Genomic DNA, 22,240 nt, shown 5'->3' with positions numbered 1-22,240 from the left:
GTCACATGGGTCAACAGGATTTATTTCAGTCACAGGCACTTGCTATGACTTTTCAAAACATAAAAAAGATTGTATTTGAAATAAGAAATAATAGTGTGTGTGTATGTTACAATGTGTGCTAATCCTTTTAGAACTAAATTAAATAACTTTTACAAAAAATCTAAATATTGAGAAAATCACCTTTAAAGTTGTCCCAATGAAGGTCTTAGCAATGCATGTTGCTAATAAGAAATTATATTTTGATTATATGTATTTGCAAAATATCTTCATGGAACATAATCTTTAATATCCTAATGATTTTTGACATAAAAGAAAAATCAATTATTTTAACCCATACAATGTATTTTTGGCTATTGGTACAAATACTGTATACATGTACTATTTAACACTGTTTTTGTGGTCCAGAGTTATATATTACTGAAATTTCATACCAATATATTTTATATGATTCATGGTTGTATTGTTGCATATTTAATAGTGTTATATTAATTATAATGTCAAAATAATCAGTATTTCTAATCAACATCAGTGTAAAATCCTCTGTCTGGAGATCTAAAGATTCTACGGCTGTTTTTCAGCAACAATATTCTCCCCCGTGGAAGCGAAATAAGACCTGACATTACAGAGGACAATTTCACATTTCATTTCTGTTAGCGTTCACATCTCTCTCTCTCTCACGTGTTGACAAGTGGAAGATGTGGATGAGTGGGATTCAGGATGTTTAGGGTGAAAGACGTGTGGGGTTGTTTGCGGGTTTGAAGGTGGGAGACTGGGTCAGTATGGGCCTGTGGAGGTGGGAGACATGTTAAAACCCTCGTCCCCCTCACACCCCTCAGCCCCCCTCATTGAAGGCAGTGAGAAATGGCTGCCAGAATATGTATATATAAAACTAACTGCCAGCACTCCTGAGGCTGAGTAGCTTAAAGCTGTTCTGAGTCCAGAGGCATGAGACCCTGACAGACCTGTGAAGTCTAGGTCTGACCTTGGCCCACTTTCACTCTCGGCATGAGGGAATGACAGAACTCAGAGCAGGAACACTATGACATTCAGGAAGGTCTGTGTGACTAATATCACTGTGATATTCAGCCCTGGATCATAAAAAGAAAATGTATATTTTTCTATTGTAAAATATTTAGTATGTAATTCATTCCTATGATGGTAAAGCTGAATTTTCAGCAGTATTCCAGACTTCAGTGACACATGATCATTCAGAAACCTTTTTTAAGATGATAATTTGGTGCTCATGAAGCATTTTATTATTAGAAACTGTTGAAAACCTTAGTATTGCTTTGTACTGTTTATTTATTATTTATTTTTGTGGAAACCACAAATATTATGCTCTTTTCAGTATTCTTCCATGAATAACAATTAACAGTACTTGTTTAAAAGAGAAATCGTTTGTAACCTTATAAATATCTTTACTGTTACTTTTGGCCAATTTACTATGTCCATGCTGAATGAAAGAATTAATTTCTTTCATATTAAAAACAAAACAAAACAAAACAAAAAAAAAAACCAAGCAAAAAAAAACAAAAAAAAACAAACAAAAAAAAACTAAATGGTAGTGTAATGTTAAGTTAAACAGACTGAAATGTTTTAAGAATGAAGATAAAATTTGCAATTTGAGAGTATATATGTGACCCTGGACCACAAAACTAGTCATAAGTAGCAGAGGCATATTTGTAGCAATAGCCAATAATACATTCTACGGGGAAAATTATCTATTTATATATGCCAAAAATCCTTAGGATATTAAGTAATGACCATATTCCATTAATATTTTGCAAATTTCATACTGTAAATATATAAAAGCTTAATTTTTGGTTAGTACTATGCATTGCTAAGAATTTCATTTGAACAACTTTAAAGGCGATTTTCTCAATATTTAGATTTTTTTTTATTGCACCCTCAGATTTCAGATTTTCAAAAAAAAAAAAAGGTGTATCACAGCCAAATATTGTCCTAACAACCCATACTTTATTTATTCAGCTTTCAGATAATGCGAAAAAATGCCATTTAGTAGCATGGGTATATTTGTGGCAATAGCAAAAAATACATTATATGGGTCAAAATTTTTTTTTTTTTTTTTATGCCAAAAATCATTAGATATTAAGTAAAGATCATGTTCCATGAAGATATTTTGTTAATTTCCTCACGTAAATATATCAATAACTTCATTTTTGATTAGTAATATGCATTGCTAAGAACTTAATATGGACAACTTTAAAAGCAATTTTCTCAATATTTAGATTTTTTTTGCACCCTCAGATTCCAGATTTTCAAATAGTTGTATCTCAGCCAAATATTGTCCTATCCTAACAAGCCATAGATCAATGGGAAACTTCAACTTTCAGACACACCCTTATGATTGGTTTTGTGGTCCAGGGACACATATACAAAACTGTACCTTAATAAATCAGATTAATGGCAACAATGTATACAGTATTACACTGGTTTTATGTTTTATAACTATAACTGTGATGCTTTTTTTCTTCTAAAATCTAAAACAATGTTTTAAATGTGACTATTTTGAATACTAAAACTAGCATTTATTCTTCTGCACAACAATTCAGATTTATGCTTACCAAAACATTTGCTTCAGAGACACATAAGCAGATGAGTAATTGTTAAATAATAATTTACAAATGATCAAGATTTTTATTTGACTGCATTTGCAACTCACTCATTTTGACTCCATCTCCATCTCATGTACCCAATTAAAAACATATACACAACAATTCTAAATTGTATTCATATTTTACAGTATTACTGTATTTTTGAGCAAATAAATGCAGCCTTGGTAAGAATATGAGACTTTCAAAAATGTGACCCTGGACCACAAAACCAGTCATAAGGTTAAATTTGACAAAACTGAGATTTATACATCATATGAAAGCTCAATAAATAAGCTTTCTATTGATGTATGGTTTGTTAGGATAGGACACTATTTGGCTGAGATACATCTATTTGAAATCAGAAATCTGAGGATGCAAACAAAATCAAAAAGACTGAGAAAATCACCTTTAAAGTTGTCCAAATTAGGTTCTTAACAATGCATATTACAAACCAAAAATTACATTTTGATATGTTTACAGTAGGAATTTTACAAAAAATCTTCATGGAACATGAACTTTACTTAATTTCTTAATGATTTTTGGCATAAAAGAAAAATCAAAAATTTTGACCCATGCAATGTATTTTTGGCTATTGCTACAAATATACCCCAGCGACTTAAGACTGGTTTTGTGGTCCAGGGTCACAAATGTTCAAAATCTTACCAACCCCAAATGGTATTACATTTGCAGACAAAGTAAAATCGTGGAAAAAATACATCAGGATTTACTCAAAACACTGCAGTATTTTATTGTAAGCAAAACACATGCAACAAAGTAAAATGGGATAATTTAAGGGCTGATGTTGAAATCTCAGGCTAAGAAATAATGTGATATTAGACCAGAAGTGTGCAAAATCTAAGTCATGGACTGAGTTGACTAATCCCAAATGTGCCCTTTATAGGTGTGATACACTATGTATCCATATTTCCTTTACTGTATTACTAAAATGGTCCCTAAACATGAACTGAAGAACAAGAAAAGCATTAAACCCTGTAAAACCTTTATAAAAAAATAACAAAACAGAGAATCTCACAAAATACATACTGATGTGTATCAATACTGTTCAGTGAGCAATACAACATTTATTGATGATAATCATGTCAATTTTGAGACAAAGTTTGTGGGAATTGTGGGGGAAACCCAAACACAATAGTCTGGACTTCAATGCTTCATATGGTACATAATCGTGAAGTCTAATAATGCATTTATAGCAGGTGCGGTCAAGTCTATTTCACAAAATATATATACATTTTCACAATGGCAACCATCAGCAAACTAGAGTGTGTCATAAACATGTCATTCAAATAACAGATGATGTTCGTATTTTCATATGGATTTGCATGATTATCTTCAAACTATTACAAAAAAAATATGAACTGGTGTTTCAGAATGTCTTGATAAGGAGAGCTAAATCAAAAGCAAAAAACAAGAAACATTAAGGAAGAAAGAATAAGAATCTTCAAAGCCATTATTGAAGGCAAAGGCAATGAAATATCTGTCACATATTTCTGTTTCTTATACATACATAAGCTACTTTCAGTTTTTACATTTTTGGTTTTGATAGTGAATAGCGATGAACATTCCCAAACATTTCCCCCCAAAATCCATCAAAGAGGTGGAGTGTCTTCCTTTTTGGCAATTGTTCAAAATGATGTTTTTTTTTTTGGTAGAACACGTGTTAGAGAGCACAAATTAACAGGGGGTAATGTGATATTAGACACTGAGGTCATATTAGCAATACATATATATCAGAGCAAAGATGATCGACTGGCTTGATCTCAAGTCAGGATTTCTGGAATCAGGGCAAAGGGTCCAAAAAGATTACGCTCGTGTATGGCGCTTTACCTGCATAAACACAGCTAAGAGTGACCGTCGAAATGTCCAAATCTTATTAACTTAATGACTTCCCCATTTAAATGGATTCTGATTCAATGTACTGCAAAACAAACTTCATTATCCGGAGCCCTGACAGACAGGGATATATTTTCAACAAAAATTAGTTAACTATTGGATTTTTCAAGATAATTTTTTTCAATTAGGCAGAAGAGCTGTATCCGTCATGATTTCACAATGGAAACAGTGGCATCAGCGATACAAATTGGCCAACAGAAATGTCCTTACAAACGCTACAGAAAACTGAGAAAAAGCTCATTATGTTTGAACAGTTATGAGTGTGATATTTCATATTCTTTACAGCGTTTACACAAAGAATTTTGGTTACCAGCAACACTTGGCTGTAATGTTAAAAGCACATTGCTTGTTTCTAAAACTGTACACTCACAGTTGGCTCTCATACTTGAAATTACAGGGAAAACAAGATGTCAGGTTCGCATGGACCTTTGATGAAACCCTCAGTGAACATAACAAGGAAATACAAATTAAAAAAAAAAGAATCTACTAAAACTAATGCAACTAATTCAAAACAATAAAGAGCATTAGTGCTTGTTTTCAACGATTAGGGGTAGTAAAGGGCATCTGTCTGTAAAAACCAAACAAATATATTGCTCTTTATGTCAAATTCCTTCACTTAAGGGAGAGAGGGAATAAGGGAGCATTCGAAAGCAATCTGAAGTGAAAGCGGGGAGGAAATGTCATTATAGACCGTAATGACTTGATGCTTCCGCCATTTCCGGAATCAGTTATATTTTCATCGACTCGCAGACAGTGTCCTCAAAAACAAACAGAGTGAGGAAATGACTCCAAATGAAATCTACGACAACAGAGTTGTTTGGACTGCTCTCTGCGATAAACGCAAGCATGTTCCTTTATCTAATGGACAGCTTTTGATGGCTTTTATGGGGAAAATATGATAATCAGCTTTAAAATGGTATGAGTGACCTCCACACATCCTATTTCATGGTTTATACAAAGATGTATAAGAAAAGCCTGTTTTATCAGGCACAAATTGTCAAAGGAAATACTTAGCTGAATTAATATCGGAGGGTCTTTTGAAAAATGAAAAAGGAAAATCAATGAACAAAATAGTCAATATATCACTATGAACAAACAAAAGAGGCAATAATAATTGACCGTACCGATAAGGAGAGCTTCCTCTCAAGCACTATATCAAGTGGTAACATTTTTTTTTTTAGAAAACAAGGACTGTTCGTTTATGTATTTTCTTTTTTTTTTCTTTTGCTGAGAGGTAGAATGAAGCATTTAAATTGAAACACAACAACTGGTTGTTCCATCATTAGCAATTGCCTCATAAGACTGAAACAGTCACAGGTTTGCTAGTCGCCCTGTGCCACCTAAAATACACTGTGAAAACTGTACAAACACATCTTTTTTTTTATTATTCATAATTGTTTTCTAAAATCTTGTAAAGTATCCCAAATGTTCCACGGTAGAATGGCATGATTGTGTTTGACCATGTAGGACGTTAATCCAAATCTGAGGAGGGTGGTTTGCTGGATCTTTAGCGCGAGCAGTCTGAAGATCCCACGCGCTGTGAGGATGGATGGTGCCGATCAGTTAGAGGTGTCAGAATGGACGCTCCCGGGTCCTTCCGTGGGTGAGGTCACTGAGGAGGGTGTCGGGGCGTCTTGCCAGCCGCCGTTCGCCTTTTGTAAGAAAAAAAACGTAAGACAAAATTATAAAGTGCGCATTTCAACATTCATCCGAATGCGAAGACGCAGGCGAGCGGCTACAAACCCCGCCGTGAAATCTAAACGAGAGCGGCTATGACGAATTCCCTCACTTTTGCAAGAAGTGAGTCACAAAGTGAGGCAGTAAAAAGGAACGACATTATGCTGCATATTACGAGTCATAGCGAGTCATTCCCAGAACATGATTTTCAAAAGACAGATGATGGAGGAATCAATTATTGCAAATTATCACATTGGCTAAAGGAATGAAAGTATAATGGGCACCTAAAATGGAGGCCATTTCATGTCCGGGAGACAGGTTGCCTAAAGAGCATTTGGGGCATTAATAGCAATTTCCATGCCATCAGAAAAAGGACTAGAAATGGGCTTTGGCAGCCTCTTATTTTCCCAGCCTGTTATTTTAGATAGAAGCAGTCTGTAATCAAAAAAGAAAGAGCAGAGCGAGGAGAGAAAAAAACTTTTCAAATCTTCAGCTTTGGTGACACCCCATGTCTATTTCAAAGGCGTAATTACAGCGCATGGGCGAGAGGAAAGCTCCCCCACATAAATGCTTTATGTCTCAGGCCGTCATTATCCACAACCGAAAAAAAGGCGAATAACTTATCTGGGTGGAGAAGGAAAAACATCATGTTATTTAAGACAGTGAATTTGTTGGAAGATTGAGACACTTTCGCTGGCTACATTATCACAGCGTTATGATGCAAATGTTCAGGCTGTTGCTTTCTTCTTATCTATACTTACAGGTGTTCAGGTATATAATACTGTCAATTTAAATATTGAGACGAACATGAAATCAGTTGAAATCAAACTCAAGATGAGATTTAGGAGATTTATTTATTAGAAATGACTTCAAAAATATTTCACTGAAGAATAATTAAATATATATATTTTTTAAGTGTCAACATTTTAAGATACCACTTGCATTAAAAAGACGTGAATAAAACAGAAAATATATTTTTATTTCATTTTTAAAGATTTAAATATTTACATTTAGGGTTTTTGTGAATGTAAAAAATCTAGTAAAATATTTTTAGAAGAATACATTTTATCAGAATTAATTTTATATTTACATTTAGGATTTATGTGAATGTAAAAATCTAATAAAACACTTTTATCAGAATCAATTTGTTTTGGAAATATTTACATGTAAATCTATGTGAATAACACATTTTCAGCTAAAATGTCTTTTAACATTTTATTTCATTCAGGAATATTTACAGGTAAAATCGGTAAATAAAAGAAAAATTCTGGATATATAATAATATAATAAATCACATCTGTAAATATTTCATAGATTTTAATTCAGAAATGTACATTTAAAAATTTATGTGAATAAAATACATCATGACATTTTTTTTAAGATAATATGTGTGTATATGGGTCAAAGACGAAAAAGGGTTTCAGCATTAAAACAATAAGTGTAATACTGCTTTAAAGCTAAATAAATAAATAAGTTTTCTGTTTAATTTAATTGCATTTCTGTTTTTGTTTATCTGAGCAAAAAATAAATATCATCCATTTTTCCTAATTCTCAGAAGACACCCACTAAAATGTCATTCAGTGTAACAATCTTGTCAAGCATTTAACAAAAATCAATTTATGACATATTAAAAGACAAATTACTTTAACTCCAAATACTAATTAGTTGTAATTCTACATTTAAAAAAATTGCCACTATCCTAGGTTTTGCCCATTTGTCAGTAAGATTTTTTTACTCGTTTAAAACACAATAAAATGTAATATGCTCCCTTACTCTTTTATATATTTTAATATGTACAAGTCAGAATAAGAATGTTTTTCGAATTTTTACACAAATTATGTGCTACACTGTATGACAATGTAATATTATTTCAACCACATTTTGACATTTTATTCTCCAAAAACTTATTTGAAACCTAAATAGTAGTTACTTTACTTACATTTAATGTGCTTTCTATAGACATAAAATCACTTGTAAATTTCTTTTGATGTGGACATCTTAACATCTTTGACCCATGTATATATACACATACATTATTATAATTTTTTTTATTATTTACAGATATTATTCACTAATGCATATATATATATACACACACACACACACACACACACACATGTTGGGTTTACATGTTTTATGGGGACAATCCATAGGCGTAATGGTTTTTATACTGTACAAACCGTACTTTCTATGGCCCTACACCTACCCTATACCTAAACCTAGCCCTCACAGGAGATTGTGCATACTTTTACTTCATCAAAAAAACTTATTGTGCATGATTTATAAGCCTGTTTCCTCATGGGGACCTGAGAAATGTCCCCACAAGGTCAAAATCTACTGGTATTACTATCCTTGTGGGGACATTTGGTCCCCACAACGTGATGAATACCAGGTACACACACACACACACACACACACACACACACACACACACACACACAATTTGTTTCTGAATCGATATGAAAAAAATAAATCTGTTTACAATGTAATTATAGCAGTGAATTTAGAGAATTCCATGTGATGTATTTATTGTAATTTATTATAAAATGTATTTGTAATACTTATAATTATGCTTTATTATAAGTAATTTTATTGTAATTTGTGGAATGACAAAGTAAAAATAGAATTAATAAATGTTTACAAAAAAATAAGTACATTGCATAAGTATTCATTAAAAAAATAAAAATTAGAAATTTACATTTAAAAATATATGCAAATAAAACACATTTTTAGATTAAATGTCTATTTAGATTTGAATTCAGAATAATTTACATGTGAATGACCTCAAAGATTTATTTGTATAATTGTAAGCCATCCTGACAAAAAAAAAACAAAAAAAAAACATGCTCTCCATCATCCATAGGTGGCACAGAAGCGCTGGGTCACTTCCATAGGACACATTCGGCTCTGCTTCAGAGTGGCTATTTAGAGAGACCGTGTTAGTGTGTTTGTCTTGTTTTCCTTTTTTTCCCCCTCCTCACACTTTGCTGGCTCCCTGTCAGGGCTGTTAAGGTGGCAGATGTGTGATATGACCAATGCACTTGGATTGCTGTCCCAAATCTGTACTCAGCCCTCCCTTGAGACTGTCTGATCAATTTCCTCTGTTGGCGACACGGCTTGTCGCTGTGGATTTTACATGCTGGCCTCTGCCGTTTGTGTTCCCGTTCTCCCTCTCCCTCTCTCTTAAACACTCCTCCCATAGTACAAAACGGATGGTCGGAGCTGCTCGTCTCCTCTGGTTAACACAATTCTTTTAATGGTGGCGGAGGACACCATCGCAGGCTCTGAATGAATTTGATGGCCAGAATACACCTGCGTCTGGACTTCTTTGATGTTGTTGGTGTTTATTTATGTGGCTGAAGGAGCCATGGTAACACTGACACTGATCAGCGGTCACATTTACGGTCGCCTTGGTGACTGTTGCTAGTGTGCATATTGCCGCTGGCACCACTAATCAATATGGCAACAGAACAGACAGAGGTGAGTATAACCATATACTGTATATATGGTTGTGACACTGACGACTGGAGTAATGGCTGCTAAAAATTAATTTTTCTATGTTAAAATATATTAAAATACAAAACTGTTTAAATATCAGAGCAAAAGACTTAGTTTGGACTTACATTGATGCCCTGTGGACTGTATATCTGACTGGCAGCGAGGCTTTCACTGTATCCGCCTGTCTGACTGATAACATGGCGAAGAGTATCCACCTGCAGACAGAAGAACACAACACAAACAAAAGACAGGGTCAGACAATACCGATACAAAACGAAGATGTTTATGCTGAGAAAAGGTCACACAGATATCAAAAGGATATTGGCAACCAAAAAGGTCATCAAATGTTGAATGAAATGTTTGTGCTGCAGATATCAAACAAAGGACACAATTTGTTTCTTAATTGATATGAAAAAATATGTTTACAATGTAATTATAGCAGTGAATTTAGAGAATTTCATGTGATAAAAAAAATATCAAACCACAAATATGCAAATTACAATACAATTAATTATAATAAAGCATAATTATACGTATTACAATATATTGTATAATAAATTACATATGACAAAGTAAAAATAGAATTGTCACAACTTTATAAATGTTTACAAAAAAAAAAAAACTGAAATAAGTACATTGCATAAGTATTCATACCCTTATCTGGGACAGTTGAATTTTTTTATTTTATCATAGGAAATATTTAGAAAATATATGTAAATATTACTTAAAAAATAATAATTCAGACATATTTGCATTCAAAATCTAAATTTTTTTAAATAAAATTTAGAAATTTATATTTAAAAATATATGCAAATAAAATACATTTTCTGATTAGATGTCTATTTAGATTTGAATTCAGAATAATGAATTTGTGAATGAAATATTTGTTTCAGATTTCTTTTAAGATTCATAAATGTTTCATTCTAATTACCTAAAAATGTATTTGTGTTATTGTAAGCAGATATAAAGGACACAATTTGTTTCTGAATTGATATGAAAAAATACATCTGTTTACAATGCAATTAAAGAGGTAAATGTAGAGAATTAAATGTGATAAACAAAAATCTAACCACAAATCTACAAATTATAATACAATTATTTATAATAAAGCATAATTATAATTGCTATAATATTTTTTAGTAATACATTATAGTATAACCATTTAATTAATATTAATATACTTACTACTTTAAATATTTTCATTCAAAATCTATGAATATATTTTTTATAAAAAAGTCTTCATAGATTTTAATTCAGAAATGCGCATTTAAAAATATGTGAATAAAATAAATATTAGATAAAATGTCTATTCAGATTTTAATTCAGAATTATTTAAATTTAAAAAATTTGTGAATGAATTTTTTTTTTTATCTTTTGAGGTTTTATCCAATTCATCAATATTTTATTCAGACTGTAATTGATTTATTTGTATAACTGTAAACAGATATCAAACAAAGGACACCATCTGTATTTGAATTGCTATGAAAAAATAAATAAATAAATGGGTGAATTTAGAAAAATGGGGAAAATAAATCAAACACATACAAATAAAGCAAATACATAAAGCATCATTAAATGTTTATAATATTTTTTACTATATATATATATATATATATATAGCATATATTACTATATATATGTATACATGTATTACTATACTTATATGTATACATGTAATATAATACATATAATACATATAATGTAATATAAATTAGTTGGTGTATATATATATATATATATATATATATATATATATATATATATTATTAATTATTTGTATAAATTATTTATTATATATAAATTATTTGGTATTATATATTATTTATTATATATAATTATTATTAATTATATATAAATTATTAATTATATATTATATATAAATATATATATATTATATATAAATTATTAATTATATATTATTAATTATATATAAATTATTTGGTATATATATATATATATATATATATATATATATATATATATATATATACCAAATAATTTATATTAAATTATATGTATTTTATAATATATTTTACATATTTTATTAATTTTACTTGGCACTATCAAAACACACCAAAAAAAAAAAAAAAAAAAAAAAAAAAAAAACTCATGTAAAATCTCTCTCATGTAATTCTTGCAACACATGAACTAATTTCAGAAGATTTCCTCTGGGACTCCAGCACTGAATATTCATGAAGCACCCCGAGCTTTTGGAGAAGTTGCTTCGTTATGGGAGGAAAACATTGTGAACGTCAAAAGGGGACAAACCGAAGCACGCAGTGTTTGGATGCTTGTGTGCCGGGCAAGGTCAGGCAGCCACGGTGGCGGATGTGACAGCATGACAGATACGCAAACCCGCTGACAAGAGCTGTATTGTTTCCAAGACTGTCTTTGATGGTCTATTCATTTGGAAGTTGACAATGGCCACGAAGCAGTGTACAACTGCTGGAGGCTAACTGTAACCCCAGTCCGTCCTCAAGGTCAGGAGGCCCGTCATGTCAGCCGCGGCTGAACAGAAATGTACACGTTCTGGACACTATGATGAGCAGGCTGGCGCTGAGAGATGAACTTTGTTGTGACAAGGATATATAACAAGATGATGACTATTTGATCAGTTATGACATAGACATGCCATTCAATACTAACGGAGAAAGTTCCTATGAAAATATGGTCAAACACAAGAACAAAATATTACTTTTTTTTTTACAAAATAGCATGTGCTTGCTTGCAAAAGGGGTTTGGCAAAAATCTAAGCTCAGTTAACAAAAGTACCCCATTAAAAAAGGCAGCAGCACATTCTAAGAATCCTTTCTTAGTAATTCAATAAATATAACAAAAGACTTGGGAGTACTAATGGATCCAGGCCCACTGTGCAGTTACCGAGACGTGATTTTGCAAACGGGGTAATCAGGACCGCCATTATGACAGCACAATGTGTGATTAGGTTTAAGCGAATGAAATTAGTTCCAGTCATCTGCCCCTCTCTCTCTTAGTGGTACTCCCTACCTGTGACTGAACGTTGGCCCCCACTTGGGCCCCCTGGTATGAGTCCCCATTCAGAGACTGCACACTCATGAACAAGTCCCCGGAGTTCATGTTAAAAGAGCCAGCAGAACCTGAGAGGAAGAGAGGCCGAGAGAGAGAGACAGAGAAAGACAGGGATAGATAAAGACAAGAAACAGTCATGCAACAGTAAGACTGAAGTAAGGAGGGCTAGTAATGCAGAGCTGTTACTGTAAGTGAGGGTTATGTGTGGTTATGACTACACAAGCTTGGTTCCAAATTCTAAATCCTAAATCCAAAGTTAGAACGAGTCAAGAGAAATGTTGTTCAATATAAATATAAGAATAGTACAATCAGTCCATGCTGTTAGCTTAGCATCATGTAGAATCTATTGGAATCAAATCTATTGGAAACGGAAAGTACTTTGTAGCATTTTTTCATTATTTTATTAAATAATATGAAGTCATTTTATAAGACTTTTCAATCTTCAATCTCAATCTTTTTATTGATACTAAATAAAAATAAAACACACACACACACACACACACACACACACACACACACACACACACACACACACACACACACACACACACACACACACACACACACACACACACACACACACACACACACACACACACACACACACACACACACACACACACAAGCCAATAAAGTAACCACACTTTTACTGAAAATAACATAAAAAATTGGATAGAAAATTAAATATCAATTAGTATAATTAACATTAAATATCAATATATTGTTTTTATTCAGTTCTATGCAACATAATCTGATATAACTGTTTTTTTACGATTTATTCAAATCATGAAAAAAAACTTCTCTATTCTTTTTAATTCTTCCATCTTTTCAATTTTTTTCTTTTTATTTATTACACAGTTAACAAAAAAAAAAACTAGCTCTATTCTTTTTCAATTCTATCCATTTTCTTTTTATTTATTATATATTTAAAAAAAAAAGCCTTGCTACGTATACTGCCTTAAGCTAATCTGAGACTTGTCATAGCACTTACATAGCATTGCTCTTTTGTTGATTTAGATTGCTTCCATTATCCTCATTTGTATGTCGCTTTGGATAAAAGTGAATGTAAATTTTATGAAAAATCCTATAAAGCCCGCACTTAATTATGGAAGTCTGTTTCCGCCACTGAATAAAAAAAAAAAAAAAAAAGGCTATTGCGACTTGTTACCTCACAACTCAGAATAGCACAAAACAAACTCGCAATTTTAACTTTTTTTATAGAATGAGATATAAACTCACAATTGTGAGTTAAAAAGTCAGAATTGTGAGGTATAAACCCACAAATTTTGAGAAATAAAGTCTCAATTGCATGATAGAAAGTCAGAATTACGAGATATAAACTTGCAATTCTGAGAAATGAAGTCAGAATAGTGTAATATAAACTCAAAATTCAGACTTTTTTTCTCGCAATTTCGAGTTTACATCTCGCAACTGTGAATTTTTTCTCAGAATTGTGAGATATAAACTCACAAATCTGTAAACATATCAGTATTTTTTCTCCTCAGAGCTGGACTTTATAACTCGCAATAGCGAGTTTATATTTCACAATTCTAAGAAAAAAATCACAGTTGCGAGTAAACTCGAAATTGCGAGAAAAAAGTCTGAATTGTAAGATTAAAAAGTTGCAATTACTTTATATTATAAATACTTTTTTTCTTTTCATTCAGTGACAGAAACAGGCTTCCACTGTTCACAGTTCATATTTTCAGCCGTTTTTTCTCTTTCAGCAGAAAAACAAAAATGCTATTTTCGGCGATAATTTTCGGCAATTGAAATTTCAGTGCATCTCTAATAATAATAATAATAATTATTATTATTATTCATAGTAGTAGTAGTAGTAGTACTTTGAGAATAACATTCTGTTGAATAGCAATATAGACCAATTCTGTGTTTGCAAACAATAATGATCTTTTTTGTGGGCGGAGCCTATCTGGTGGCAGAAAATGACCGTTTTCATGTGCCAGTCCATGAAAACCAGGAAATAAAATAATAAATAAGGTAAATTTGAGTTTATATTTCAAAATTCTGACTCTCACAATTCTGATAAGAAAAATCAACTCATCATTCTCTCTTTTGAGTTTATATTCCACACTTCCGGCCTTTTTCCCCCTCAGAATGAACAAACTCGCTATTGTTGAGTTAAATCAAATTTTAAAATCCGAAATGCGAGATATAAACTGGCATTTGCAAGAAAGTCTGAATTCTGAGATAAAATAGGTAAATGTAAAAGGTTATAGGTTTAAATAGTATTTCATGCTGTAGCTATAGGGCTAATATAATATGTTCCATATGAACTGCATATGTGAATACTATGTAGACCTATTGTTTAAATCAAATTTATGCTTTAAGTAGAGTAATCATAGCAGGTTTCATCCATTTGTCTGTCCGTTTAAACGTCTGCCTTTAGCTTTAAATTGCGTTTTTGATGACAGTATTCTATAAAAATGATTTGCATACAGATTCTGACATTCAAAAGCACAGCAATGGATTTTATCTCTTATTTCGTGGATTTTTTTGTTACCAGTGTTTTTCTGCCACCACAATGCAGCTGCAAGTGACGTAACTGTGACGTCTACTCCAACTGGTCTATATTGCTGTCATAATTTCTTCAAGTTAAACCAAACTGTTATTTTGGCAGATTAAGTTTTGACATAAAACTGAACATCTAGATGTAGGCTAAATATTGAAAATTACTCAAAAGTTTATTATCAACATCAATATTGTAGATTTATTTTATTTTATCAAATAAATATTGGTATTGATTTATCATCCAGACCTAACTCAATTGTCCATTCTGGTCTCCAAAGTGCTTCACATGAAAAGCACTACACTTTTTTTAATGCTGGAGAGAAAAACAAATCAGTCCCTTTTCAGGTTTGTTTTCAGTTAGAATGTTGTCTATATAGTAAGTAGACAACAAGGCAGTTCAATAGGTTTAGGAACAGCCTTGCTGACCTGCCTAAGGTTGTTTACTCTTCAAAGCTGTTTTTTCAGCCTGGACATGCTGGTCTTTAGCTGGTTGGCCAGAGCCCAAATCCCTCTAAAACCATCAAAACAGACCTGCCTGACCATCTTGGCAAAGCAGGATGGCTAGCTAACTGCCTTAGGCAAGTTAAAGCTGTTTTGTTTTAGTAGGGAGAGTTATAATGTAGTAGAATGCCACACACATACATATTAAGTCTTATGCAGTAACATTTACTGTTGTTCAGCAGATTTTTGTAAGTAAAATCATTCATTTTGATAGGAATACATGCTTCATACATTGCTTCACTACTGACAATGAACCTATTTGACCTGCAAACTTTAACCTAATGTGACTGCACCTTTAGCTTAGCACTAAACAACTACAATGGCTATTTAAGTGTTTTAAGAACAACAGTCGTTGAAGAAGGACCAAAACAGACTTTCATTAATTCAACAGTGACATCTCAGATGGACAGTACAGTTACACTGCCACAGCCAAGTCATTCAGGATGTGCTAATTGAGTCACAGAAGGAATCAAAGAATGCTATTTGTCTTTTAATGGAGGAGAACTCTAGATGTTTAAGAGAGAGCAGGGCTTAACTTAATTTCCGCTTTAAAAGCCGCAGAGCACTAATCAAATGTACATGGACCTCTAATCACTTCAAGGCTATATGACAAAAGGCTTGACCATCGCGTCATAATGACATCCAGGAGGTCAACCAGACAACAGCGACCGAGCTGGCTACTAGCTTAGGTGCGTTCACACCAGATAAAGCAAAATATTATTTTAGCCAAATAACTGTTAAGTCAAGCCAGCAAAATTTCAGGAAAGCGTATTGTGAGTAAAAGGTAAGTAAAAGGCAAACGTCTTATATGAGCTATGCTGCAAGCAAAGCTGTTGATGTAGATAAAGAAGAGGCGGATTTGGTTGTCATAAAAAGAGGTATTATGGAAATGCTACAGTAAAGGGACGTCATTAAAGGCAGGCGATTGTCGAATATTCAAAACATTACCATGGTGAAGTGCTTATTTGCCAGATGATGACAGTAAAGTTGTTGTTTCTGTGCCTAGCAAGGCTATATTCTAAAACTTACTGAAGCCCAATGAAAAACAAACACATCTGTTGTTTGTGTGTTGATTTATTGCAAGACTCACCGGCTGAATTTGGTGTGGAAGGCGAGTTGGCTTGGCTGCCGTGGGTGGAGACGCTGGTTGCGTTTGCGGCGGTTTTGGCGGCGTACATGTTGGCTTCTTCTTGAAATTTTCCGATATTTTTCTTGTATCTGATCCTCTTGTTTCCAAACCAGTTGGATACCTGAGAAGACAAGAATTAATGAATGCATCAGAAAGAACATAAATTAATTTCAACTTCAACGTTATTTGAAAGCTCCTCATTTCTAGTTTCGTATGTAATCTGCGTCACTGTACGGGGCATAGGTTGGTGTGTCTCACCTGTGAGACTGTAATGGAGCATTTCTTTGCCAGCTCCTCCTTGGCCTCCTCGCTAGGGTACGGGTTGCTGAGGTGGGAGTAGAAGTATTCATTCAGGATCTCTGTGGCCTGCTTATTGAAGTTTCTTCTTTTTCGTCTAATGGAAAATGACAGAACAGAAAGAAAGAAAGAAAGAAAAGACAGACATAATAAGAAAGAGAGAGTGAGAATAGGGACAAAGCAAAGTAAGCTTGATTCAGAAGCTACAGTGCTTAGAAGGTCCTTCACATTTGAACCTGCTGTGTAAATACAGTGGCTCCAAATAGTGTTTGGACATTTTATTCACACTTATAATGTATTAATATTATTGAATTCCATTAAATATCAAACAAAGTGTTTTTCACATGTTTTAATCAAAATGTGTCTTGAGCTCCAAATCAGTATATCAGAATGATTTCTGAAGGATCATGTGACACTGAAGAGAAACGGCTGAAGCTTCGCCATCATAGGAATAAATTGCATTTTTTAATATATTAAGATAAAAGGTACTTTAAATGTTAATAATATTTCACAGTATTATGTTTACTGTATTATTATTTTTGATCAAATAAATTAAGTTTTTGTTAGCATAAAAAAAGATTTCTTTTAAAAACAAAATCTTACAGACCAAATAAAATAAAAGAGGGATAATTTTGTTGTTACGTTACCTGAATGATCCATAGCTGTGTTTTTTGTTTTGTTTTGTGAAAGTTGTTTATGAGACCCTTATTTGTCCTAAACAGTTAAACTGCAGTTAAACTGCCTGCTGTTCTTCAGAAAAATCTTTCAGGTCCCACAAATTATTTGTTTTCCCAGCATTTTTGTGTATTTGAACCCTTTTCAACAATGACTGTATGATTTTGAGATCCATCTTTTCACACTGAGGACAACTGAGGGACTCATATGCAACTATTACAGAAGGTTCAAATCCTCACTGATGCTCCAGTGAAAAAAAAAGAAAAAAAGAAAAAAAAAACTTTGAATTTGAAGATCAGGGTAAAAGGGCAACACTAAATGAAAAAATATTATATTTGGACAAAATAAGAAAAATGTACACATCTCCATTTTGTTTAAAAGTTTTAAGGTCAGTTGAGGTCAAAATGGGGATGTAAACGTTTGACCTCAACTGTATATTTGGACATTTTATAAAAAAAAAAAAAAAAAACATTGGTTCCATTTTTGGTGCATTTGGTGGTCTGATATTTTACCAATGTGAAATTATATACACATATATTAAATGTAGCATTAGATAAACACACAGTTATACAGACCTGGCATCTAGGAAACGGGAGCGCAGGATCATGACTGCCTCGCAGGTGCTCTGTTTAAGCTGCATCTGGATGGAGCTGAACTTGCGATGAATGATGCCCACCATGCGTTCGATCTCTTTGGGGGAGATGGGCCGAGTGCGAGACTGCTCCCTCAGCAGGTTCATCACATGGGTGGTGAACTCATTACACGCCTGAACATGCACAGAGGGGTGGCACACGAATCAGTCTCTGTGCATGTAAACATAACTACAGGAGCTGCTCAAATATCCTACCCTGAGGACTTTTCTGGTGTGCTAAGGCCTACAACATTTTGTTTCAAAACATTTGAGTTTACAGAGGTCAGATCTCACAGTGGCTTGCGAAAGTATTCATATCCATTTATTTTCTTCAGTTTTGTTATGATATTAAGATGTGTGTACCTTTCCAAATCATACCCATTCAATTTAATTTGCCACAGGTTAACTTCACTCGAAGTGTAGTAACATCTACAAGTGATTTGAAAACTCAACTGTCTCAGATAAGGGTATGAATACTTATGCAACGGAATCATTTAAGTTTTTTTATTTTTCAATCAATTTTCTAAATTTGTTAAAAACCTGTTTTTTGTCTTGCCATTATGGTGTAAATTGGTGTGGAAAAAAAGTAATTTAACATAAGGCAGCATAATGGCATAACAAAACATGAAAAAAATTAAGGGGTATGAATACTTTTGCAAGGCACTTTGAGAGTTTTTTTTTATTTATTTTTTTATGAAGTCCAGACTCTGTTCTCTCACCTGCTCATACTTCTCCAATTCTGTATGGTAGATCTGACGGATCTGGGACAGCTTGGCCCGGTAGTCTGAGTGTTCGGCCGAGTTATCGGACCCGCCGCCTCCTGCCGCGGCAGCTGCGGCTGCAGCTGCAGCCGACCCGCCTCCTTTCTCAGGTCCAGACACGCCTTCAGCTAGCAGCATGTTGTCCAATCGCATGAGCTGAGCATCTGGTGGCTCCTCCTCCTGAGCTCCACGAATACTGAGTACTGTAAAGAAGCAAAAAAAGAGAACAACACTTGAGTAATTTTTTTAGGTTCAACTGCTAAAATCAGTCATCAAAACCACTAAAATCCTGAACATTTTCAGACATATGTGACCCTGGACCACAAAACGTCGTAAGTAGCACGGGTATATTTGTAGCAATAGCCAACAATACATTGTATGGGTCAAAATTACAGATTTTTCTTGAATGCCAAAAATATAAAGCAAAAATCATGTAATCCATGAAGATATTTTGTAAATGTCCTACCATAGATATATCAAAACTTAATTTCTGATTAGAAATATGCAAAGAACTTAATTTGGATAACTTTAAATGTAATTTTTTCAATATTTAGATTTTTTGCACCCTCAGATTCCAGATTTTCAAATAGTTGCATCTTGGCCAAATATCCTAACAAACCATATATCAATAGAAAGCTTATTTATTCTGCTTGTAGATGATCTATCAGTTTTAAAATGACCCTTTATGACTGTTTTGTAGTCCAGGGTCACATGTTATGCTGTCTATGGCCATGTAGTATATGTTAAGTAGTCATTTCTGATGAACTATATACTCAGAATAATATTTCTAAAGCTAAGAATTGCAATGTCTTAAAAATGAGAAAAAACACATATATAATTTATCATCTGAGTGACCTCCATAACAGTCAAGTTAATGTCTGTAATAAAATCAACATAATAACATCACATTGTCTCCTTATGAGACATTACAGAGCTTGAGGAGTAATATATATCCTTCATTTTAATTGCTCTCTTCTTTGTGATAAAAACGTGGAACTATATACTGATCTTGGCAGGGTACGAGATAATAAAACCATCATTTCATTGATTTGCACAATAATTTAGAATAAAGTATTATATCTACTCACTTTTGGTTCTTGATCTTGTGATATTTACCCACTGAAGAGTAAAAGAATCAAATTATTATTTAAAACATTAAACTAAATCATTACTGTCTGCCTACTGATTCATATTCATCAGGAAAGCTTTCCTTTTTTCCAATGTAAGTTAATATAAAGATTAAGTTAATATACCATGAAACTTCCCTCGTTGATTTTAGGACTGTACATGTATCACTGTTTATATTATCTGTGTTACAGAGAAGCTCAGTCTAGTTTAGCTCCAATGCATCTCTGACACACATATACTGTTCAAATTATTCTAAAGACTCTGTTCACCTGATTTAAATGTAAAACATGCTAGAATTGTTTTAGTACAATGTGTTAAAAGGATCTAAGAGTACCAGTCTCGTATCAGTAGCGGAATTTATTATCAAATTAGCAGGAAACAAATACGCAAAGTATGAAGGACGTTTAAGATCCTGTGTGGCTTTGGTTATTACTACGGTACGAAGGAAAAGAAGATTATATAAGGACTCTTAAAGGAGTTTCGGCTGTTTGTGGAGTGCTATTAGAACATTACAATCTGTTGTTTCTTTGTGTGCCACTAGATGTCTCTCCATCTGTTCTGTTCTGAAAACAGAATGACGGCAGACAGCACCTGCAGCAGCCATTCTACCAGTAACAAAGAACACACATATTCGGATTTACCACGTATTTGACAAAAGAACAGCTATACATTTCTGTAAAAGATCCACAGCGATAACAGAAAAAAAAAAAAAAAAAAAAGTAAAAGCAAATAAAACCACTACTCACTGTATAAACCAAATATCTGTTTTTGGTAACAATTACAGTGGATGTCAAGTGGTGACCAAATATATATCAACTTTGCATATTATAATATAAAATAAAAATAAAAATACACACATTACATTAAATTAATCAAAAGTGACAGTAAAGACATTTTTAATGTTACTAAAGATTTATATTCTAAATAAATGCTCTTTTGAAAACAGTTCATTGTAATAATATTTCACAATATTACTGATTTTACTGTATTTTTGATCAAATAAATGCAATCTCATTGGGACAAAACAAGAGACAGAGGAATCTGTGTAAATACAGCCTATAACATTCTAAACAAAAGATAATAGCTATTAAGTCTTTTTATTCCACTAATCCAATTGAATTATATGATTAGTTATATTTGCATTAAACACTCTTTTTTTTTTCTTCTGTGTTCTGCCACCCAATCAGGAGAGACCAAAACCAGTTATGAGCCACTTACATACATGTAACACATATAGCTTAATACATATGTAAACCTGCAAAAACAACCAATATCTACTGTGGTACAGAGGCAATGCAAACGTTCCTGTGACATCATTTTGAAGATGACAGCCGAGGGTGAGGCAACCAGCATGCTGCAATCTGTTTCCACAACCCCGAACCCAATCAACCCAGCCTCTTCCAATCAGCTCAGTCCCACTGCAAATGTCAAGGCCTGTCAGAGGCCTCCAGAGGTCAAGAGTTCAGTACATGGGTTGAGCGACACAGGCAAGGTCAGATTTCTCTAGAGACTCCTAGCAATACAGCGAACATTTAGCGCGTCCTTTGTCGCAAAGTGATTATTTTCATACCGCCGTCATCCTAAACTGCTCGCTTCTACTCTTTGACGATGACTTCAAGCCGTTTTCAAGCGATCTTGCTCTGTTTTTTTTTTTTTCCGAAAAAAACCCTGACGGTCCAATTTCAGGCTCGTCTCAACTGTCTGCCCACCCAACTATTTCACAGCGAATAAAAAACACAAGTGTATATCAATAGCACAACACCAGAGAGAAAGAGCGAGTCTTTTATGCCTTTATAATAGAAAGAGACAGCAACAGTGGAACGTGACTGGTGTACGGCAT

General features: G+C 33.2%; 1 protein-coding gene across 2 annotated transcripts in view; it reads right to left on the bottom strand.

The window, feature by feature from the left end:
• Positions 1–3,672: 3,672 nt before the first annotated feature.
• Positions 3,673–22,240, bottom strand: part of pbx1a (pre-B-cell leukemia homeobox 1a) — an 89,219-nt gene continuing 70,651 nt past the window's right edge. Inside the window, exons 3-9 of one of the 2 annotated variants that reach the window (XM_073848321.1) lie at positions 19,231–19,475; positions 18,456–18,646; positions 17,167–17,302; positions 16,870–17,029; positions 12,708–12,817; positions 9,827–9,916; positions 3,673–6,178 (exon numbers count right to left, since the gene is read on the bottom strand). In XM_073848321.1, the coding sequence (XP_073704422.1) occupies positions 6,086–6,178; positions 9,827–9,916; positions 12,708–12,817; positions 16,870–17,029; positions 17,167–17,302; positions 18,456–18,646; positions 19,231–19,475 (1,025 nt within the window). In that variant the 3' untranslated portion in view covers positions 3,673–6,085. The remainder of the gene's footprint in view (positions 6,179–9,826; positions 9,917–12,707; positions 12,818–16,869; positions 17,030–17,166; positions 17,303–18,455; positions 18,647–19,230; positions 19,476–22,240) is intronic. The other variant, XM_073848322.1, reaches the window with a different exon arrangement.

Source organism: Garra rufa, chromosome 10 (assembly GCF_049309525.1).
Source record: "Garra rufa chromosome 10, GarRuf1.0, whole genome shotgun sequence".
Taxonomy (NCBI): domain Eukaryota; kingdom Metazoa; phylum Chordata; class Actinopteri; order Cypriniformes; family Cyprinidae; genus Garra; species Garra rufa.
Note: the sequence above shows the minus strand (reverse complement) of the source record. Positions and strands in the feature narration are given on the sequence as shown.